Raw genomic sequence first — 23,960 nt, 5'->3', positions numbered from 1 at the left:
TCACTGAGACGTCCTGCCGGAACTGACGTGGGCACATAGAAACTGTACAGCTGAGTTCCTTGTTCTCATGGACACGTAAGTAAGTCTTTCTCTTTATACAGTGAAACCTCCATCTATATCTCTTGTTATCTGAGTGATGCACCCTCCGAAGCTGACATTACGACATGTATTAGTGGGTGGGGGATGGGGTAATAGAGTGCCCAAGTTTAAAGCGAAACTACATTAAAAATAAAAATGTGTAAACAGACATATTACTATGTCGCTCTGAGATAAAGGATTCTTATTCTGTACATGCCCAGCTCAGTTATGAACTCCTGTGACATCATCCCAGCACAATCAATTTGTACTGAGATTGTAGTCAAACAGTAGTAGAGCTGCAGCTAACGATTATTTTCAAAATCGATTAGTTAGCCGATTATTAAGTTCGATTAATCGGATAAAAAATAAAATACATTTTCAAAAATGGCTCCAGTGATGGGACTACTAGTTTGTATTGAGATTGCAGTCCATCACAGGAGCAAGCTTGGAGCGGTGGAAGTAAAAAGAAAACAAAACTGGTGTGCAATACAGTGAAATGAAAAGTGTAAAATTATACAGCAATGAAGGCAGAATGGCATCGGCTATAGAGGACTACAAATCCCAGCAATAGTACATTATACAGCACAATACAGAATACCTCCAGCTATAGAGGAATACAACAAATCCCAGCAATTGTACATTATAGCTGGTGGTATTCTGCATTGCACTGTATAATGTATTATTGCTGGGATTTGTTGTACTCCTCTATAGCTGGTGGTATTCTGCATTGCGCCACTGTATAATGTATTATTCCTTGATTTGTAGTCCTCTATACAGCGCAATGCAGAATACCACCAGCTATATAGGGATACAACAAATCCCAGCAATACATTATACATTGAGTGTATAAGGTATTGCTGGGATTTGTATTCCTCTATAGCTGATGGCATATTGCTCTGTATAATATAGAGCACAATGTACCATCAGCTATAAAGGAATACAAATCCCAGCAATACATTGTAGAGCACCATGTATGGGAAAGTGCAAGCTTACCTGAGCAGTCTTCCAGCAACTTGCTTCTGAGATCGGGCCTGTCTGTCAGCGGCTGTCATCCGCCCACACCTGCTCCTCCTTATTTCTTCTCCCCGCGCCCCTGTGCCGATCGTGGATTTCGGCAGGCATGAGGCGGAGAGGAGGTGCGGCGTGTGGAGCGTGGATGCAGGCGGGCAGGTCTGGCAGCGGCGAGCGTGAGGTGGGGAGGAGGTGCGGCGCGCAGTGTGTGTGGAGCCGTGAACAGGGCCAACTAATCGGAAGCCAATTAATCGATGATTGAAAAAGTTGACAGCTTTTTCAATAATCAGTTATGTCGATTAGTTGTTGCAGCTCTACACAGAAGTGAGCTTGGAGCGGTGACTACTTTACAACATACACAGGATCATGTGGAACAAAAGTAGCCACCCTCCAGAAGGAAGGACAGAGTCAGCACCAATTCAGAGATGATTTACAGCTGAGTGATGCACAAATAAGATACATTTTGTTAATAGTTAAGGTACTTGAATGTATTTTTAAGATTTAACTTCTAAATTTAGTGTCACTTTAACCATTTGCTGACCAGGGTGTCAAACCCCCTTCCTGTCCAGGCCATTTTTCAGTATTTAGCGCTGCAGTACTTGACTGACATTTATTCCGTCATGCAACGCTGTACTGAAAAGAATTTTATAGCATTTTTTGGGGATAGAGCTTTCTTTTGGTGGGATTTAATCACCACTGCGGTTTTTATTTTTGACTATATTAGGGGAAAATTACTTAAAATTTTGAAATAAAAGCTTTTGTTTTTTTAACATTATGTTATAATACATTTATTCTTGCACAATTTTTTGGTAAAATATAAAAGACGGGGTCACGTCGGGTAAATAAACACTAAACATGTCAAGCTTTAAAATTGCGCGCACCCGCGAAATTCGGAAAAAACTACCATAGCCAAAATTTAACATAGGTGACGCTTTAAAAGCTTTTACCGCTCATCAGTTTAGTGTTATCAGTGATTGATGGCCCTAGAATTATTGCTCTCACTCCGACATTTGCAGTGATATGTAACATGTGCTGCGTAATGGCCGCAATCGTCACTTGCGAATATATGTGACAGGTCCTCTTTATGGAGACATTTGCTTCATCAACTTCTCTCCAGCTTCTGAAGCTGGAGAGTGACACAAGAATGCGGAAGTTATGTTGTATACATCACTTCCACATTCTGACACCGGAGAGGGGATGGAGGAGGATCGTGTACCGATCTCCCTCTGATCCCCTGTCACAGAGCCACCATGCTGGTCCTGTGCTCCCACCAGGCACAGCGGACCCCGGGAGGGGCACTCTGATCGGCACCCGAAACAAGCGATCCTCCTGCGGATCGCTTGTGTGTAAACAGGCATTGCTGCCTTTTTTTACATTTTTGTCGTCTCCCACTCACGTGTGCCAGCCTGTTTACATCTAGGAGGCTCCCGAACGGCTGCATTGCGACAAAGGCCGGTTGTTAGGCGGTTAAAGGGCTTAAACCTCAAAACAAATGTAACATTTTGCAGCTTTCTGGTAGTTGGATGTAGTGGCTGCATTAGTTTTCCTGATCAGCTTTTTTTCTCTTTTCACCTGGTGAACCCGCCATTAGCACACTTCCCATCCTAGGGTGGCTTTGCTCACTCTCAGCCCTCGTTCACACCTGAACGTTTTGTAGCGCGTTCTACGCTCGACGAACGCTCTACAAAACGCTCAAAAATATAAATCCCATTGTATTCAATGGTCTCGTTCCCACCTTGGCGTATTTCCGCCCGTCCCTAACGCGCTACAAAACGGCCCACGCCTGAAAAGGTACATGTACTACTTTGGGCCGTTTTGTTGCACGTTTCCATTGGGATACAGCCAAGTAGCCTTCGGAAATGCGCGTTTGTCGCGCAACTTTTTTACTGCGAATCGCGGTAAAAAAATTGCGCGACGTTTGCCCGACAGACGCGCATATGCAATACGCCTAGGTGTGAACGAGATCTTAAGCTGGCCATGCACCTTACAATTATCTGCAGATTTTCTATAGTCAGATGGAAAAGGGGCAACAGATTCCTCCATCTTCGCTAAACTGTGTGGAGGGAGTAATCTCCACCTGGGCCAATCTGTTGCACTTTTTCCATCTGACCACAGAAAATCTGCAGATAATTGTAAGGTGTATGGGCACCTTTACTCACTCCTCCACTGTATCTATGGAGGCAGCCATGGTTGACACACAGCCTGCACAACACAAATGACTATTGGATTGCTGGGACTAGTAGTTTACAGAAGAAAGATAAGAATTGTTGCGCTTTCCTTACAGCTTACAGGAAGCGACAATGACACTCTTTCTGGCAAGATCAACAAGTATTTTCTGTACTTGCTGAAAATGTTCTTAGCCTGTAAAAAGAAAACAAATGCAGCCACAACATCTAAAAACTGGTAAGCTGCAATATATTTTTATTTTTTATTTTTTTATATGCAGGGCACAGCAGCAGGTTGACTTTAATCTAAGCTGCACTTGCTTTTGCTCCTCCACCACTCTGTTCTTCACGGGAAAGAAACAAAAGTCCTATGTCAGCTGAAGTTGTAGCTTACACAGGGCTATGTTCTCCCGATGTGACAGTACTGATTGACCCGGCGCTGTCACATGGAATGCGTCAAATGCTTCTTTGTACCCTAAGTGAGCGGGCATTTTCTGTGGGATACCATAGCAGGGAAGCAAACAAAAGGTTTGGGGAGGTGTAGTGGTTAAAGGAAACGTGTATTTTTATATTTAAGCAAAATTAGCAGATTTGCTGGATAAAAGGCAAATAGAGGCTGTAGTTCCCTTCCCAATGCTCCCCTGCCATTTCGGTTACCTGCTGGACCCTGGGGGAAAAACTACTACGTCTGGATAAGGAGGATCATGTAACACTCTTCTCTACCTCCCACAATGCAGCACTTGGTGTCTGAGTGGTAAATATCCGTGCCCAACTGGCTGGCGGGGGTAACCCTGTGTGAGCTCCTACTCAATGTGTGGTGGGTATGTACCAAGTCATCTTGAGGCTCCAGCAAGCAAAAGGGGTAGCAGGGGAGCACATGGAAGGCAAGTACAGACTCCTTTTTATCTGAATTCATTACGTTGCTCTGCTTGTACAGGTTCACTTTAACCTGTGTGTCTTATTTTAGTCATTGGGAACAGATTTGCTATTGAGAACTTATACTATATAATAATGTTACTTTCTGACCTTCTGTAATATTTCCATTCACTTTCAGGTTGACCTCTTAGGAGCTGGGCTCTGATTGGAGGTTTAGAAGGGGATTCCTAATCACCAAACAACCAATGGAATAGCATATACCCATCTGCCTCTGGAAATGGCTACCCAGGGCATCCAGCCCACCCTGCATCTCTGAACATGGGTATAAAAAGTCACCAGTACTGATCGAGTGCAGTGGAAAAGTTATTCGCAGCAGCACTTTTTAGTGGTGTGGAGGTAAGTGCCTAGACCTTAGACCTGCAGGTATGGATTTATAATCAATTGTGTTGTATGCTTAGTAGCAAATATCACTTTTCACCAGTAATATAGTCTGGTAATAACCGTGCTGATTCCCCGATGGTTACACTGCCGTAATAAGGAAATTCTAACAAAGGAGGCTGCAAAAATATATCAACCCTACATGTTTCATCTGACAGAACCCTTCATCACCTCTTGGCTTGTAGACTTAAAGCATATGTCCATGTATGTTTCTTGGATACAGTGGGGGAATTATTAAAACCGGGACTGTTAGAGACTTCCTCTTACTTTACTTATTGTGCCAATAATAACCATTTTGCCAGGCAAGAATTAAGGGAAACTTTCCAGCAGCAACTTAGAAAGAATAGGGAAAAGCTAGAACCCCTGTCATCTTTTTATCATTGTCTGTGTTGCAGATTTTCCCTCGCTTCTGTCTGGTGAAACCATAGTCACTGGGACGTGAGAGAAAAATGGAGTCCAGAATAAAAACTTAAAAAGGACCTTTCACCCTTTGACTAAAAATCACATCAGTATTCAACTCTGCATGCTGACAAGAAATCATCTTATATCCATTAGCTAAACAAACTTTTTATTTCTTTTTCTAAAAAAAAAAAAATTCCCCACTTCCTGGTCTGCTTTGGCACAAATTATGTAATCGTGCCCAAACGTTGCATCCTGGGAAGGTTACATCAGCAGAGCATTGCTGGGAAATCTCATCTGTAATCTCATGAGATCTCAGGGAAAGACATTTTCCTCCCCTGAGATGATGTGCATGGTCACATGTCCTAGTCACATGTGCCAGAGTTCCAGGAAGTAAAGGGTGATCTAGTAATCTGCCCTTAGTAAAAATGGCCACTGTGAGAACAATGGGGAGGGGGGGAAAAAAACAAGGTAGGAAAAGCTGGCAATTATCTGGAAGTATGTGTTTTGTAGATTGTGTGACATAGGGAAAGTCATCGAGGGGCGATATATTTTCCCTCGCTTTCTATCCTATGTACAGGATTAGCGGAACCCAGACCAGGTTTATGGGCTGACTTTGGGTCTGAATAATCCAGCTCGGGTTTTGTGCCTCTCACCTGGATTGGTAATTGCCTAATGAGTGATTATCCAGGGGAGATAAAAGGGGAAGGCTGAAGCATGATGTTGCTCTGGCCTGGGACTCAGACAGCATTCTGAGAGAGCTACAAGTTGGATGTGTGAGAGTAAAAGTTTACTGAAAATACTTTTTGTTTTGTGAGGTGGCTGAGATAAGGTCACCACCTAGTAGTAGAGAGAAAACCTTCCTGTTTAGTCAGAGCCTGAAAGGCAAGGATTTGTTTTCTGTTTTATTGCAACCTTTTAAATAAAAACTGACTTCTAGTCCGATATAAAAGAAGGATTTTGCTGCCTGGACTTCCTTTTTTTCCCCCAGTGAAGGTGATCCCCATTTGAGCTATACCCTACAATTGCCATTACTAAACATTTGTAAAGGTGCCTTTGTTGTTATTTTGAAGATAAGGTTAAAGTTCATCTTTAACAGGGGTTCTAATTCTTCCAGACTCTATCCAAAACTAGAAAAAAAAGGTTTTGGCTGAAAATACACTTTAATGTTTTTAAAACCTGTTTTAGCTGAGAATAATTTAAAGTGACACTAAACTCTGGAGCTAAATCTTAAAAATGCATTTAAGTGCCCCAACTATCATTAGGCTGTAGACCCTCAAATCATCTCTGAATTGGTGCTGACACTGTCCTTCCTTCTGGAGGGTGGCTACTTTTGTTCCCCATGGTCCCTGTGTGTGTTGTAAAGTAGTCACTGCTCCAAGCTCGCTCCTGTGATGGACTACAAGGGGTAATTTATGAAAACTGGAGCAGACAGAATCTGGAGCAGTTGCCCATAGTAATTATTAATTAAAAAGGTCAGAGCAGTATGTGTCTTCATCCACATCAGGAAAATTGCTTTGTTTGTTGTTTTTTTGTGGGTCATGGTAATACCAAGAATATGAATGAATGAAATATTTTGGGCCAGGTTTCCTATGATTTAAAAAAACAAACCTAAATCTGGATATTTCCATAACCATTTACACCAAAGTCCCAATTTGTCCTGAACAAAACCATATATAATTCACCTGAATACACTAAGAATTTGCAAAAATATGTATAGTTTTCCTATCACGTCAGAGCTGTAAAACTGGGTTCGGGCATTAGGGTTTGTCGTTAAAAGTTCCTAATTCCCCATTTTCTAGTGGCTCCCCGCAGTTCCCCCGTCCCCTGCACAGGTGCCACCATCGTTCTAATGGAGGCACCGTGCGCGCTCGTTTCCACAGTGGCTGGGTTTTTTTGGGGGGTGCTTCAAAGACCGCCCACGGCCTTGGGGCAGGCCACGCCCCTTCCCTTTTTGATTGATGGCAGAAGGAGCCCGTGGCTCCTCTTCCATCAGTATCCTGCCTCCGCAACCCGGAAGTTCGGGAACGGAGGATCTCTTCGGACCGTCGGCGGGTACAAGCGCAGCTGACAAGAAAAAAGGTGCTGGGCCGTTTTTACCCTAATGCAGAGAATGCATTAGGGTAAAAACGCCCAGACCTTAATACTACTTTAACTTCTAGATTTCTCTGGACTGAGGTTCTAACCTTCTCCGTTCATTTCAATAAACTAGTAGAGTACTTCCTAAATCAACATTGTTTCTACATTAAATATTATGTATTGCAGGCACAATCTGAAGTTTACTGGAACGTGTTCATCAGAGATTATATCATTTAGCAACACCATGGCCAGTGAGTATCATTGTGTGCTACTGCTCATGAATAGTTTTTTATTTTAATATATTGCGCTAAAATGTTCACCGTGACTCAGAAATCGTGACTCAAAAATATTTATTAAATGTAATTGCATCCTACTCATTTCAGTCATCAGATTACTAAAGTCCTTCTCTGTTGTCAGTTTCCAAGAGCACTCAGTTTAGTCTTATTTGGTTGTTTGGGTGTGTTCTTAAAAGCCTATCTCTTACCTCCGAATTACAGGCATGATGTCCGCAAAGTAAACAAGCAATGTTTGCATTGAAGAATAACCAGTTCCCTATATTTTATAAGAAGTGAGAAGGCTGGCTTCTGCATCATCACTATAAACCTTAGTTTTAGAGTACATAGTCCGTATTTCTAGATGACGTGATTGGGTTAGTTTCTTATGTTTTTGAAGTTTTAGTTAAAACTGTTTACTGTATAATTAAATCCTACCTTGTACCTCCTAGGATGTGTAGGGTCTGATTTAACATAGCAATACTCTATTTGTAACATGCAAACGAACCTATATAGAGATAACTGCTTATAGGAGTGTTTATGTTATGCTAATATGCACTCCCTTCTTCTCTGTGGAAGAAGACCAAACTCCCCTTGTAGTAGGACTACACCCACACTGCAAGGGTTAAATGCTCATTTGTGTAGAGCAGCGGTCTCAAAGTACCGGCCCGCGAGGCGGTACTATGTGGCCCGCAGCCGGTTGACAAGTCAGGTACGCGGTCACAGACCGCATACCTGACTTGCAGGAGCAGCTACACGGTCTGCATCTTAATCGGGTGCAGACGGCAGAGCTGCTCCTCCCGGCACTGAGATCCTTTCGGCCGGAGCTCAATTCTGAGCTCCGGCCGAAAGAAAGAATGTATTAGGCTGGGCACACACCTTACAACCATCGCAAGACTTTTGTCTTGCGATGGTTGTAAGGTACTTAAAAGAACGTACTATCTGCCTATCTTGCATAGGCAGATCGTTGTGTATTATTTTACATGTTCAGGGGTAGTTTTTTTTATGTGTATGGGGGGAGTGTATTAGTCTACATTCACACCTGTATCTTTATGTGCAATTGGGGATTCCTGCGTCAGGAACTTGCGTTTTCCTGCAGCAGGAATCCATAATCTGGCGTTTAAAAGCGGCCGCTGTCACCTATTCAAGTTAATGATCAGATGACAGCAGCTGCATGTAAATGCCTGCCCACCGCATGTAATTGTATGTGATAAGATTACATTCGGTTAGGAATTTGTCACTCTCCCTGGACACAATGATTGTGCATCCAGGGAGAGCGTTTTCTAGCCGCATGTTATATAACATATCATTACATGCGGTGTGCAGGCGTTTACATGAAACTGATGTCACCTGATCAGTGTGTGTTTTGGGGTCCGTTGTACCATACCGTATATAATGACATTTTATTTTGATGTACGGAATTTGGCAAGCCGGCCCCCATGGGAGGAAAAAAATTGTCGAGTGGCCCTCGACTCAAATGAGTTTGAGACCCCTGGTGTAGAGGTATTGTGAAACGGACTTTTACTCACCTGATCCCCCGCTTCCCTGGCAGATGCCACTCACCTCCTGCTCCCCATATGCTTTGTCTGGCCCTCAGCATCCTCACATATAATGCAGGGCTCTGGGCCCTGCATTGTACTTGATGACAATAGGGGACCTCCAGCCATCACAGTGTGGGGGGTAGGGAGAGCCTGCAGTTGATGATCTTGTAATCTGGAGGAAGCCTGTTGGGGCGTGTACGTAAACGTCCTTTACCCAGATACCCTAGACCTAAACAAGTGTTTAACCCTTGTAGTGTAGAGGTAGCCCCAGTACAAAGGGAGTGTTTTCTTCTTCCGGAATACAGCTTTAAAGGATACCTATAGTGAGGAACTATGGGGCTTCTTTTACTGGCCTCTCCTGCTGTAAATACTAGTTCTCTGGCTGTCATGCTGACCCCTTTTTACTTTAGTACTTTAAGTCACTGACCTCGAACAAGTATGCAGATTAGCAGCTCTGACTTGTTGCAGACTTGTTTTAAGCCAGTGTCTCTAAACTACTGAAGCCAGAGAAAGCCAGGCAACTGGTATTTTCAGGGGGAAGTTAGCACTGGCATCCTCTGTGTTAGTCAGTACAGGTTTCCTCTAAAGGAAACATATGCTAAGGGAAAGGTGTAGCCCGACCTCTTGTGGGAAATGCTAGCTGCTTGGCTGACCTGATTCAGTTATTTCAAAGCTTTGTCACAAACAGATGGTCATACCACATGATATCCACTGCTGGGTTACTACATTTTACAAATAGCCCCTTACATCCCGCTGAGCTCCTCCCCCTGATGCACTGTGCTCTGACTACAGATTAAAGAAGAACTCTGGGCAGTTACAAAATAACCATTGCAGTGGGTATCGGGCTACCCACTGTTTTTTTCTCTAGTGTCTAAAAGAACATATACTTACCAGAGCCTCAATCTTGCGACAGAGACCGGTTAGTCCCCCCCTCCAGTGCGCCACTTGAATGTCTCTTGGCGTCCCCACATCTAATACACTCTATTAGACATGATGAAGTCACGGAGCGGAGGAGGAGTGAGGGGGGATGCAGTCTAGCAGCCAGGCAGGGCCGAGGATCGAGTGAGTATATCTTTTTTATATTTTACACCCTAGCCCCACTGCAAGGGTTAATTTTGTAACTCCCCAGAGTTCTTGTTTAATTATAGGCTGTTCTCCGTGATTTACATTTACTGCAGGTTTATGTTCCTGGTACATACCGTATATACTCGAGTATAAGCCGTCCCGAATATAAGCCGAGGGTGGGAAATGAGGCAGCTACTGGTAGATAGATACCATTAAAATACATTAATATTTATTTAAAAGAAAAATAACCTAGCTCTGTAAGTGGAAAAGGGGGTACAGGGCTACATACAGATCATTTAATCCATTCAGGTTAGTATAATTGTAAATGTATTGTCTGCACTGTATTAGCAGTATATACTCCATATAGAGTATATACTGCTAATACAGTGCAGACAATACATTTACAATGATCCTCTGCTAACATGAATGGGTTAAATGATCCATAGTACAGGGCTACATATCATGTACTACGGATCATTTAACCCATTCATGTTAGCAGAGGATCATTGTAAATGTATTGTCTGCACTGTATTAGCAGTATATACTCCATATAGAGTATATACTGCTAATACAGTGCAGACAATACATATATAATTGCTTAATTAATCTCTCTCTCTACCCCCCCTCGGCTTATACTCGAGTATATACGGTATGTTTTAAATTAGTGATTGATTCACATGCAGTGAGTTTTTGATGAATGGTACATTCACCAACCAGAAAGGTTTATACAGAATAAAGTCAACTTTAGTATATATTTTTTTATAACTAGGCAGGCTAGTGTTATGGCTTAACAGTTTCCTCTCTTTCTTAAACTAATAGTTAGACTTTATTTTTTTCATTTGGCCTGAGGATCAGTCAGAAAGAGCTGGATTGGCAAAAATGCGGTTTTTAATTGCTAGGGCACATTCTGCAATTGTATGTAAATGGACACTTTCTATATTGTGGCTCCTATTTCCTTCCAATTTTTCATTCTTTATTGGCATGTCTAAAACCCATTTTGTTTCTTTCTCTTAGCAATGGCGACTTCACCACCTATACGTGGTACAGGTGATGGTATGGAAACTCTGGTGCCTTTAAAAGCAGTAGAACCAATCACACAACACAGCAAAGTAGCTCACAGCCCAAAGAGAAAAACGTCCCCGTCACCGACATTATGTCCCGGTGTCCTACAGCTGGGGAGGATGCACATTGACCAATCAGTGGAGATCGAAGCATTCAGGATTGTGGTCCCCAAAGCTGCAATAACACACACAGTGCTGACTAAACAGGCTAAAGCACAGGATGGGCACAGTAAAGTAGACACTGCTGACTGTGTGATTGACCCATGGAAACAACTAGCTGAAATGAAGAGCGCTTTGGAAAAACTAAAAAACGCAGAGAGACGTTTACTTCAAGACAAAGAGGGTCTTTCTAACCAGCTAAGGGTGCAGACAGAGGTAAGAACTTATAAAGGGAACGCTGTGTCTTCTTTACAGACCCAAACTAGCTCTAAATGTGTGTCTGCAAACAATTAAATAGCAGTGCCATCGACAGCTGCATATTTATACTGCTATGTGCTTCAGAGTCCTACAGACATATAAAAAGGCCATTTTGCATTTAATTGCTGCATTAAAGTATAACTTTGCGCTCAAGGTGTTCTCAAGGTGTGCAGCAGTTTAGAGAATAGGGATTCCTATGTCAAACAGCACAAAATAGTGTGTTATCTTGCCCATTGTAATGAAATGTGCACTATGCTTAAAAGGATAAACAGATATCCAAAATGAAGCAGAAAGACACTTCAAGATTTAAGTGTACTATGAGGCAGACTAATTAAAGTGACCGAATTGCCTTTTTGTGGCACCTTAACGCACATGGTAACTTGTCAAAAGCAGTTCTTGCATGCCCTGTGACCTCTGAACCTCTTTTCAGGCCAATACTATTAGCTGGCATAGCCTAAGGGCTTGTTCACACCGTGTCTGTTGAGCTGCGTTTTTCTGCTGAACATTGCACATGTATAGTGTAAACGGGACACAAAAATACAGTGGTACCTCAGTTCACGAACGCTGCTGTTCGCGAACAATTCGGTTCACGAACAGGAAGTTCAGTAAAATGTTGCTTCTGTTCGCGAATTCCGCATCGGGTGACGAACACAACCGCAGCCGTCTTCCCTGCTCTGACACATGGTCGTGGCTTCCTCTAGTCGAGATCCCGGTCTGATCACAGTTTGGTTCGGTTCGCGACCAGAATCGTGGAACGAATTAAGTTCATGAACGGAGGTACCGTTGTAGTTTTTTTTTCTTCGCGCCCTGTTCGCACTATACATGTGTGCAAAAAATACAGCTCAACTTACGTCATCAGTGTGCACAATTCTTTATAGGTCATGCTAAGAGGCACATGCTGAGATTCACGCACCTGGTGCGTGTGTGTTTAGGTTAGTAAATCACCCCCATAGTGTCAAAGTGAAGGACTTGGGCTCCATCACAGGGTCTGAATTCTTATGTGTCTGGCATGGGGGTTGCTGGAGCTGACTTCACATTCAAGTTGCATGATGGCACTTTTTAGTACCTAGCTTTAGGCTATTCTATGCCAATCATTAGAAGAAACTGTTTTAGGATGTTGTCATTGTTGTACTTGGTAATGTTCAGTTATCATCCCCTTCGGGAACTAAATGAGCCTATCTTGAATAGTAAAGTATAGCACGAACACAAGAAACATGGACCTTATTCTGACATGAGACAATCCCCATTTAAAATCTTTATTTGCTGTTTGTGTTGGTGTGACCTAAAGAAAAAAATAGGCAATGTAGCTTTCTCACACATCCCTGCCGCCCAGGCTGCTACCAGATCCAAGGTTTTTACTTCCAGGTATGAGGCAACTGTCACACTGCTTCCCACAGTACAGTCCTTTGCATGTGAGCAGCCAGTTACTTTCAGCATGCTGGTATTGGAACGAATGGCAAGGAGGCACAGTGACAGTACAAACAGGAATTTTATATTGCCTGCCACACAAGCTTTGTCAGATCTTTTGGGTTATAAAAGTGACTAGACAGGACTCAAGCACATATTTGTTTTCTAGCAACAGTTATTGTTTGTTGTGCTGAGTTCATCTGACGTCAAGCGATTCAGCATACATACAAGTGGAAAGGGCTTGTCACTTGCTCGTCCCTGCCTTCAGAGGTTTATATGTTCTGTCAGGATTAAGATCTCAATAACAGGCATTTCTTTGAAAGAGCACTGACTTGCCTTGTGTATGCACGTGGCCACATTTACAACATGACCTTCTCAGTGAGGTTTGGTAATCACTCCCATGTATGTTTTGGTTTTATTCATACCATACAAGCTGTTTGTATATTTACTCCTTTTTATTGTGTGCTCTCTGGTGCCAGACTATTAATGTGTTTACAGATCCGTGAGCTCTTCTAGGCTTCGCATGACATTACCGCTTCCCTTTTAGGAATAATTCTTCAGGATGTCAATGATACTTTGGGATCATGTCATTTAAGTGGGGGATTAAAGTTGGTCAGTATATTATGTGCTCGCTATTAATGCCAGGGAAGAACGGGTCACATACATACAAGGATAACGGATAAAGATCATAATTGGCCAGTTTAGCTCTATGAAGGCTACTTTAGCCAGCTCCTTAGTTTTGTGGTTTTAGAGACAGTGGGCTCCAAGGAGTTTTCCACTTTATATAATGCACTCTAGAACAAATTCAAAACTAGATCTTGATAGACATGCATGCTCAGTACGTTTTCATCCAGGCAGTGATGTAGTTCTGCAATCTGCCCTGATCCACATTGTCAGTAATCTGGTAACACCATTTGTCAATCTGTTTGTTATGCAACATATAATTTCCTAAGTAACTTCCATAGCCCAGTATCTTTGCTCCTTCACAGCATCACTAGAGAGAATGGCAGGTGCACACCAGCCAAGTCAGTCTTGCTCCAGCATCAATAGTCACAGAAACAAAAAAACGGCTGCACACCGCAAGCTTCATTGAATAATTTATTGTAGAACACAGGCATGCATCGTCCCGCCATGGATCCTCCTTACCCAATTTTACCCAATGATGGGCTTAATCATATGAATCGAGTAAACTGTCTGCTATAATCAGCTGTAGTGTTGGCTGGGCAGTGTTAGTAGGTAATTATATAAAGAAACATCACTACTTTGCACCTTAAAGTGATATTAAAGCCTACTTTTTTTTTTCTAATGTTTCCTACAAGGAGTCCTGCCTTTGCTTGAGGCTGTTGCCGTTTTTCTTTAAAAGTTTAAAATTCCTTGTTTTCTAGTGTGTCCCCCCCCGGCCCCTGTACGGGTGCCACAATCGTTCTAATGGAGGCACTCGTGCCCACAGTGGCTGTGTGAGCCCATAGACACACGCAGCCCTGTGGCAGGCCACGCCCCTGCTCTTTAAATGATGGCAGAAGGAGCCTATGGTATCTGCCATCAGTATCTTCCCCACCGCAACCAGGAAGTTTGGGGAATGGTTGAGAGAAGGCAGTCTGCTGCAAAACAGAAGTTCTGCCCAGCATGAGAACAGATACAGATTTAAAAGGAAGAGCAGCAAAGAGAAGGGAAACTACCATGGATTACAGTAAGGCACGCATTACAGTATTGGTTTATGTTAAAAAATCTGAGGGTTTAATGTCACTTTAATAATACTTAAATTGTAAAGGACATCAGAGCTGGGTATTTGTGGTGTAATGTTGGTTTGAGCCTCTGGCACAGAACAAGGAAACGGATAAGGGTTTCTCACATTGTCCTGACTTTTCCAATATAGCTGCTTGTTCCAGCTTAGCCCCTCAAAGTATTGAAGCCATTGGGTCAGGATTACAGCCTAGCAACCATCATTTTGAATGGCAAACCCCATATTTGTTTTATGCCATTATCTGTTCCATTAGTCTCTGGTGTTTGTTGCTTGGACATGACTCACACTAACTGATGCACAGTTTGCTACTGTGTTTGTCTTGTTAACAACCCTTTTCTGTTCTTTAAGGTTAATCGGGAATTAAAAAAGTTACTGGTGGCATCTGTTGGTGATGACTTACAGTATCACTTTGAGCGCACAGCTCGAGAGAAGAACCAACTTATTCTGGAAAATGAGGCTCTAGCACGAAATACAGCTCAGCTGTCGGAACAACTGGAGCGCATGTCAATTCAGTGTGATGTCTGGAGAAGCAAATTCCTTGCTAGTCGGTATGTTTCATTCATTTTAAAGAACATCTCCAGGTAAAAATGTCCTGAACCCTCACAGTGGGGATCCCCCCACACTGCAAGGGTTAAGTGCTTAATTTTTGTCTAGGTTCAAAAATACGTTATACTTGCCCCATTCTCCGAGCTGGCCAGTTGTGACACTGCACCCTCCTGTCTGTCTCCTTGACTGCAGTAATGGTATATCCCTCGGTGTCCTCACATCCTGTACACTGTGTATAGAACATGATAACTCGGGGACCTTAGACTGCTGCAGCGGAGGGGGAGAGAGGCTCAGGTGAATAATATTTTTAAACCTAGACAAAAACAGCACCACTGCAAGGGTTAGGAAACATTTTACCCGGAGTTCTTTAAGTGTTTTGAGAGGAATTGGTGCATCTTTCTATCTTTACTATATAAGAGGTTTCTATCTTCACCAGTATGGGAAGAATTCTTCTTTTTCAGTGTCTTTCTGTGGCCACAGCAGAGCAGCATTAAATGATGCAGAAGCTTGGAGGGTTACTTTTTTCATATCTAACTGATAGACAGTCTCTGAGCAGAATGACTCTCCAGTCTTGTTCACGCTAGCCTGTTTGCTTAAATGCACAGTTTTAGCGGACAGGCTAGTGTGTTCAACAGGTCTGGTGGGGTGGCAGTGCGATGTACTGGCTCAGCAGATCACACTATTTACTTGGTTTTTTTAAACTTTATTTGGAGTGTACAAGCTGTGCACTCCATTCAGGTCCCCACACAGCAGAGCAGTAACCTGCGGTGCAGTCCAGCATGTCTGCACATTCTCATACAGCACTGCACTGCAGATCACACCCGCATTGTGGTGTAAACTGGGCAGATAAAAAACAATTGACTTCTAGGTTTACCAGTTTCAATTCCCAAGAAGATATCAGTGCTATATATATAATTTTTACGGCTGAAATAATTTGCTTAATTTTTTTAATCTAACTTTTTAGTCCAGATATTAAACATATCTTTAGATAATTGATATGTCTTAAATGTGGTGCATTCACTCGCAATCCCCGGCAGTGTAGCTAGCAAGCTTTGCATGAAATAGGTGTTTTCTTCTATTTTCCTGCTGGAAACTGATTGATTTCACTTGAGTTGTCTACACATAAATATTGAAATGGTGGATTCGTTTTTGATCTTAGAGATTTTTAGATCTTGAAAGTGAAATTCCAACATTACATTTCTCCTTTAATTTTAATATATATCAAAAGATTAGATCACATTTTAGATCACTTTCTAAAATTGGCATTTCCTCTGTGTGTTAAAGGAAAACTATGGGGTAAACTTTTTTTGCCCATAGTTCTCTTTAGGGTCACAGGAGGACATATAATAATGTCCTCCGGCGACCCAAAACCCAGAATATAAGCGGGCTATTGCCCGCTATATGCTGAGCGCACAGAGCCACGCCACAGCCCGGACGGATCCCGACAATACTGTTGAGATCCACCCCCCTGGCTGATTGACATCCGGCTCTGCCCTACCACTCCCCCCATCCGTTCCTCCATTCAGCGCTGGAGGATCTAAGAGGGGACGGAGGAATCCCTGTGGGGAGCGGTGACTGACCGTCACCGCTCTCTGCAGGGAAAGGATCGGGAAATCAATGATCAGTGGTGTGTGTTCGCTGACTTCTCGATCAATAGAGCCAACCTGTGACAGCTCCAGTGTCACAAGTCAGCTTGAATTAGGGGAATGAGTGTTTTTCACTCACACCATAATTCTCCTTTTTAGGAATACATAAGCATTGTTGTGTGGTTTTTTTTTGTGGTTTTTGTTATAAAAATAAATGACTATAAAGAATAGCTGGTGTTTCAGCCATAGCAGCATATAAACCAAATCTACTAAGCAGTAAATCCAATTTATTAATGTGCAAGAGGGTTTCCTCTAGAAAAAAATTAGGCATTTAGCTAATCAAAAGAATAGGATAATTGGTTTGGTTAATACATATCTTGTTTTGTTTGATAGTTCTATAATCTCTACTTACTACTTGATTTGTTTTTCTGTTTTAGAGTCATGGCAGATGAATTAACAAACATAAGGGCAAATCTGCAACGGCAGAACAGAGAGGCTCGGAGCGCCCTGCGGGACTTGTTAAGTGAAAGAGAGCAATTTCGACAAGAAATGTCTGAAACAAAAAAGTATGTATTTTTTTTTTTCAATTGTATTTATTATACAGAGTAATGCAAAGAAACAATAGTATAATGTGCACATTTGTGGTAGAACAAAGCAAATGAATGTGTACATTTAATTATCACAATCCTGGCATTTTTTTTTCTCTTTTAGAGTATTAGAAGAACTTCTCATTTCCCTGCAGTGGGGAAGACAACAGACCTATTACCCCATTGCCCAGCCCTACACTACCACAGAACTAGTTGCAGCAAACCAGAAGCTGGCAGTGGCAGTGAAGTCTCACCTTATTGGGAATACTGGATCGGAGAGCGCCAAACAAACCTCGCAGGCAGTGGAGTTTTGCAACACTCCCGCAGAAAAAATGGCAGAAATGGTAAATAGCAAGTAACCATCTATTTATAATATGGTCCAGTAGCTGTGTGTGCATCTATTTTAGACTAATAGATGGTCATTTCTCTTGATGTAGTTGTTTTCTTCTTGTATATAACCTTATGTTCAGTTTACTTGATGCATGCAGTCCTTTACACAACTATTCACACTGCTTTACCTTTTCTTAGCCTGGATTTAAAATTAATTTAACTGAAATGTGTACCATATGATTTACACAACATACTTAAACTGTAAAGGTGCAAAATATTTAAGTGACACGGAAGTTAATTAAACAGACTGTACAGTCTGTCTGACACATGTGCCTTCACAAGTTAATACCTGGTAGTCAAAGCAGCAAGTGTTTTTGGTAAGTCTTTACCAGCTTTTCCAGATCCTGCAAGGTTTGTCCATTCTTTGCAAAGTTGCTGTCAAGGTTAATGGAGACTGTTGGTCTTACCACTGATTCAGAGTTAAATTATTATTATTATACAGGGTTTATATAGCGCCAACATGCGCATCGCTTTACAATATAAGGAAGACATTACAATCACAATACAATTCAAGACAAGATGGTAAGCAGGGCCCTGCCCCTGAGGGCTTACAATCTAAAAGGGAATATTTGTTGAAACTACAACAGCATATACTGACTGTAATTTGTCTTTTGAAGTGTAGATGGCACTGTAGTGCAATGTTAGTCTCTATGAGCATGCTTATCTATGATGCACAGGAAGTTTTTTTTTTCTCATATCAGTTTCGGATATGTTCTTAGTGCCATTTTCCAGCTCAGGTCTCTTGCAGGCTGAAAGAGGTTTCACTTGTTCTATATTTGGCTCCTATACCTTACACTTAGTCCTAAACAGTTTCTCCACCGTAAAGCAAAAAACAGTGTTACAATTGTCCCATACAAGAGTTTTGTGCTCAAAGGTCCAGTTTTGGTCAGAGAGCCTGTTTTCCACGTGTTTGTCTTCCATATGTCTTATGACAGATTCCAAACGAGATTAAAAAAATGTTTTCCCAGCAATGGCTTTCATCTTCTAACTCTTCCACAAAGTCCAGCTGTGTTGAACTTTCAATTCCTAGTTGTCCCATGGGTGGTTTTCCATTCTTTTCCGGTGAACTAGTGTTGGCCTCCTTGACCCAGTCACTAGGTTTTAGTGTATGGCTCTCTATGCAGATTATGGTTGTGCTATATTCTTTAGATTTATTTCATAACAAATATTGTATCACTAATTTAATAGTGCTGCTGGGGGTTATCATCCATCCCCGATTTGTGCATTTACGGAAAGGTCTCTTATTGAGCTAGACCCACTGCAAGGGGAGTTTTTTCTATTTTCCTGAGAGGTTTTAAACAAAAGGCATGAGCTTAGCATCCTATGTAGCAAAATGTTGTCTGCACCTTTTTAAAATTATGACTTTACTAAAAGTTTATATAAATTCCGAACCTACCCCGCAGCCGCCCAGTATCAGATAAACATTAAAATGAACTGTTTTTTTGTTATGTTTCAGATCCTGAAGTCTCTGGACCCTATGTTATGTACAGAGGCATCTGTTGATATTTCCTTCTCGGAGTCCTCATCACCATCATTCCTGGCAGCAAAGAAAAGCATTGGACGTTTTCACCCATACACCCGATACGAGAACATCACTTTCAATTGTTGCAATCACTGCCATGGGGAATTAATAGCCCTATAGGAAGACTTGAGGTGAACTCTCTGGCTAAAAGCAGTGTTTGCAGTGATGTGCACATTTCGGGAGCAATAATTCCTGTAAGTGGGATATCTAGACTTGAAATAACAGCGGATTTGTGTTCTTCTGTTTTGACGGTAGCTGACCTCATGTAATAAAGTTTTTGTATTGTTGTAAAAGAACTCATTGGAAAAAAAGATTTTCAGGGCATCCAAAGAGTGTGAGGAACACTGTTTCTGAAATGTTTTTATCACAAGTAGGTCATTCCTTCAGGATTTTTTCTAAGAATTTCTTTGGTGCAATACTCGAAACCGTTAACGGCTGTATTTTTTTGGACCTTAAGTGGTTTCAATGTTCATTGAATGTATCAAATGTAAGTAATACATTTTATTAAATATGAAGCATTTCATTTTGGTTCGGGTGGTTCTTGGGTATGTGCTAAGGCTGGGTTTTCACCTGGGCGTTTTTCAGCACTGATCGAAGCCTTATTAATCCCAATGGGCATGGTTCCCACCTGGGCGTATTTCAGCACGATTTGTCGCCCTGAAAAACGCCCTACGCGCAAAAAAGTACTTGAGCTTCTTTTTCTCGTATAGGGGCAGATTTCAGCGCGTATCCATTGGTATTCTCGTGTGTGGCTCGGGGTTAATTTTCTGTACCAAAGCGGTAACCCCGAGCCACACTCGGGAATACAGCATAGGTCTTACCTTGCCCGCGATCCCCGATAAAAAGGACTTTCTGTCACTGGTGCCATAATTTCAACTACGCTTGTATGAAAAACTGCGGGCCGAAGCTTATTGATGACACACAATTCAGATAGATTTCAAATTAGAATAGGTCAACATTTTAAATCTCAAATTTTTAAATGTAGATACCCAAGTTTCATTATTACTAATGGCGAGAAGTAAAGTTATGAAACATGATAAATGCTGATTTGCTACCTTGTAAAAAAAAATTGATTTACACATTGTATGTTTAGTGGCCAAATAAAAACCTCTGTGGACATTTTACCCCCTTTCTTTAAAAATCATTTCAACATGCAGCTATGCAGGCTGATATGAAATCTTCTTACATTCATTAGTTAAACATATTTTGCTTTTACTTTTATTTGATGTTTTACTTCCTGGTACTCTTGGGCATTATTGATGAAATCTGGGCCTAAAAGATGCATCTTGGGAAGGTTACATGAGAGTGGATTGCTGGGAAATCTCATCTGTTAACTCCAAAATCTTGTGAGATCTCTGGGGGCAGGTGTTTTTTTTTCCCCTGAGATGATGTGCAATTTCAGATGTGCCAGAGTTCCAGGAAATAAAGGGAGATGGATGAATCTGCCATTAGTGAAAATGGCCACCAGAGAAGAATGGGGAAGAAAAGAAAAAATATTATTATTAAAAACCTGCAATTTTCAGGGTTGTCCTGATACTGATACAGGGCTTTCTCACAAGTACTTGCACTTGTGAAAATGTCCAGATACTAAAGATCGATACTGGCCCCTTTACATTTTTAAACGAGCAGCTGCCTGAGGTCCCGTGCTTGCTCAGGACCTCAGGCAGCTGTCTTTGATAGTGCCGGTCTGGCCGCACATCACCTCCCTGCTCTTTTTCAAGACCACCACAGCAAAGGACAGCCCTGGAGAACCCAGCACCTGCCGCAGAGACCGGGACCCACATGCAGCCCTGGTGAGACTGCACACAGCCCTGTATAATCATGGAGTCATGGGATCTGTAGACCTCTATTGCTAGTTACCATTGCTGAATAATCATGGGTTGCTGAGATTTGTAGTCCTCTTTAGCCAGTTGGCATTCTCCATTGCTGTAATAATGATGGATTTATGGGATCTGTAGTCCTCTAGTGCTGGTTGCTATTCTCCATTGCTGAATATTCATGGATCAAGTTAGTTTTTCATAATTTCAAAGAAACTGCCCTAAAATCATTAGTCTGTATTGTTTTAGAAAGAATGTTGCATGTCCCTTTAAGAAAAAGTATCTGCAAGTACCAGAGGGGAAAGTACTGGGTCTTAAAAAAAAATAGTTTCAGGACATGCCTAGCAATTATAAGTATCTGTTTGTAGATTACCATTGCTAAACGTTTCTTAAGATGCCTTTTGTCATTTTAAAGATGAGGGTAAAGCTCCTCTTTAAAACCTTTTGTCCTAATACTGAAACTAGACCTCATTGGAGGAACTCCAAAGTGCCCTGTGGTATCCCAGCAGTAAAGGGGATGGCGATTGCTAAGCTATTCTTTAAAAATGTTAGTTCCTTGGCTGCCTTGCTGATGCTTTAGTGCTTTGACTCACTGACCTGGAACAGGTATAGACATAAGAAATTCTGTCACTCATTTACAGCATGCTAGTAAGCAAACCTAAGGAGTATCTTACCAGAAATGAAACTCCAATTGTAGGGGATGCCTAAAATTTGTCATGTATCTCAGTGCGGATTTTGAGAAAACCAGTAAGATAATCAACCAAGTAGCAATTTACATTTCTGGGGGCTTTTACCAATGGTGTACGGAATGCCTGCAGCTTGCCATATTGTATTGAGTTTATGGAAAGTTAAAAAAATTGAGGTGGCTGTAGATTGAAATTGAAAGATCATTACTAATCTCAATAAAAGAGAACTAAAGCCAAACCTTTTTTTTGCTTTAGTTCTCTTATGATTCATCAGAGGACATTTACTAATGTCCTTCTGTGGACCCAAAGTCGGCATATAGCAGGCTACTGCCCTCTATTTCCTGACAGCGTAGAGTTGCGCTGCAGCCGGGAAAGATCCCAACAAGATTGTTGGTGTCCACCCCACTGCCTGATTGACAGCTAGCTCTGCCTCTCTATAGCCAGCTGTGTTGTCCCGTCCCCCCTGTCTGTCCCTCCAATTAGAGGTGGAGGAACAGATAGAGAAGGGAGGAATGAGTGATCAGCGTTTTGTAATTGCTCAGTTCTTGAGCTATAGAACCGGCGTGTGACAGCCAGTGAGCCACACCGGCTCTAAGTATTGGAAAGGGTACATTTTGCTCTCCCAATACTTCTCCTTTAAATTACTAAATTACTTGTGTAGTAATTATTATGTTTATTTTTAACAAACATGGAGATTTCCGTTAAAGCTCTCAGCCAGGCAACTAGCAACTTTAAAAGGATTTCAGCAGCTGCACCCTCCATACTGTTTTTCTTGACAGTCACTTTAACCCTTTTTGTGACCAGAGATTTCTGACATTTATATGCCAAAACCTAGCTTAGCGGTATTGGTATGCGTCCACTGACTTACAGCCTGTCTTCGAACTAGGAACATACGCAGTTGCACATTCCTTGTTTTCTGCTGCAAGGTTAATTATCATTCTCATGGCAATTAACATTCGGACTTAAGGTGCCCATACACTGCTCGATTCTCGTACGAGAATCGCGGGAAATCCCGCGATCGTACGAGAATCGTGCAGTGTGAACGAAGACGTGCGACCGTTTCTACTGTACGGTCGCACGTCTTTTGTCTAAGGAGCATGCTAGAAAACCAGCCGAGAATCGTACGATTTTCGGCTGGTTAGAACGGTGCTCGGGAGACAAATGCCGAACGGGCCGGTGTGCGCACGCGCACACTGCCCGTTCAGCATTGCTGTAATCGGAAGCCCGCCCCTCAGAGTGCGATCTGCCTGTCCAAGATGGGCATATCGTACATTTTTTTAATCACTTTACAACCATCGCAAGACTAAGGTCTTGCGATGGTTGTACAGTGTATGGCCACCTTTTAAATGTGACCAATGTGTATGTTCCAATTCTAGAACATATCAAAGGGGTTACATCACCCCCATCATTTACTATGATGTTGGTACGTATAAAACCAGGATGTGTTTGGCCAGGACGGGGGCAACAATTAATATTGCTAGGCATTTTTTTACATATTACCTTGTGATGTGTCGCACTCAAGAACAAAAAGTTTGTAGTCCTGGGGCCAATTTTAGTTGGGTTATTCTGACAGGTAGATTTTAAGTCTTACACATTAAAAACCCAACTCCAGTCAAATTTCAGTCCATAAAATGGAAAATAGATTTTTGACCGAATTTTGCACGAAAGATGTACGAGTTATTGTAGCCAACAATAATTATCATCTAAACATACAGTTCACACTCTAAAACAGAGGTGTCAAACTCAAATACACAGTGGGCCAAAATTAATAAAAATGCTCCAAGTCGAGGGCCGGGCTGGTTCACACAGTATAATACAGCGGCCTATACAGTATATCTCACAGTATAATACAGCGGCCTATACAGTATATTACACAGTATAATATCGCGGCCTATACAGTATATCACACAGTATAATACCGCGGCCTATACAGTATATCACACAGTATAATACAGCGGCCTATACAGTATATCACACAGTATAATACCGCGGCCTATACAGTATATCACACAGTATAATACCGCGGCCTATACAGTATATCACACAGTATAATACCGCGGCCTATACAGTATATCACACAGTATAATACCGCGGCCTATACAGTATATCACACAGTATAATACAGCGGCCTATACAGTATATTACACAGTATAATATCGCGGCCTATGCAGTATATCACACAGTATAATACCGCGGCCTATACAGTATATTACACAGTATAATACACAGTACACAGTAAAAAAGGAGTTAATAATAGTGGGCTCACTCCAGTC

The 23,960-nt window shown here is 41.9% G+C and overlaps 1 protein-coding gene across 2 annotated transcripts; it reads left to right on the top strand.

Moving 5' to 3' along the window:
- Window positions 1-69: 69 nt before the first annotated feature.
- On the top strand, window positions 70-19,668 carry BLZF1 (basic leucine zipper nuclear factor 1). Of its 2 annotated transcripts, none has more exons than XM_018557288.1 (7): window positions 70-79; window positions 7,233-7,297; window positions 10,939-11,360; window positions 14,902-15,101; window positions 17,123-17,251; window positions 17,397-17,616; window positions 19,119-19,668. In XM_018557288.1, the coding sequence occupies exons 2-7, from the start codon at window positions 7,291-7,293 to the stop codon at window positions 19,302-19,304; spliced, it is 1,164 nt and encodes a 387-aa protein (XP_018412790.1). In that variant the 5' UTR covers window positions 70-79; window positions 7,233-7,290; the 3' UTR covers window positions 19,305-19,668. The 2 variants fall into 2 exon arrangements, with proteins under 2 accessions (XP_018412790.1, XP_018412789.1); XM_018557287.1 differs by lacking the exon at window positions 70-79 and adding an exon at window positions 4,441-4,526.
- Window positions 19,669-23,960: the final 4,292 nt, after the last annotated feature.

The sequence above is a fragment of the Nanorana parkeri genome, unplaced genomic scaffold, assembly GCF_000935625.1.
Source record: "Nanorana parkeri isolate BGI_ZX_2015 unplaced genomic scaffold, ASM93562v1 scaffold278, whole genome shotgun sequence".
In the NCBI taxonomy this organism is placed as follows: domain Eukaryota; kingdom Metazoa; phylum Chordata; class Amphibia; order Anura; family Dicroglossidae; genus Nanorana; species Nanorana parkeri.
The sequence above is the reverse complement of the archived record's forward strand: the minus strand, read 5'-3'. Positions and strand labels throughout refer to the sequence as shown.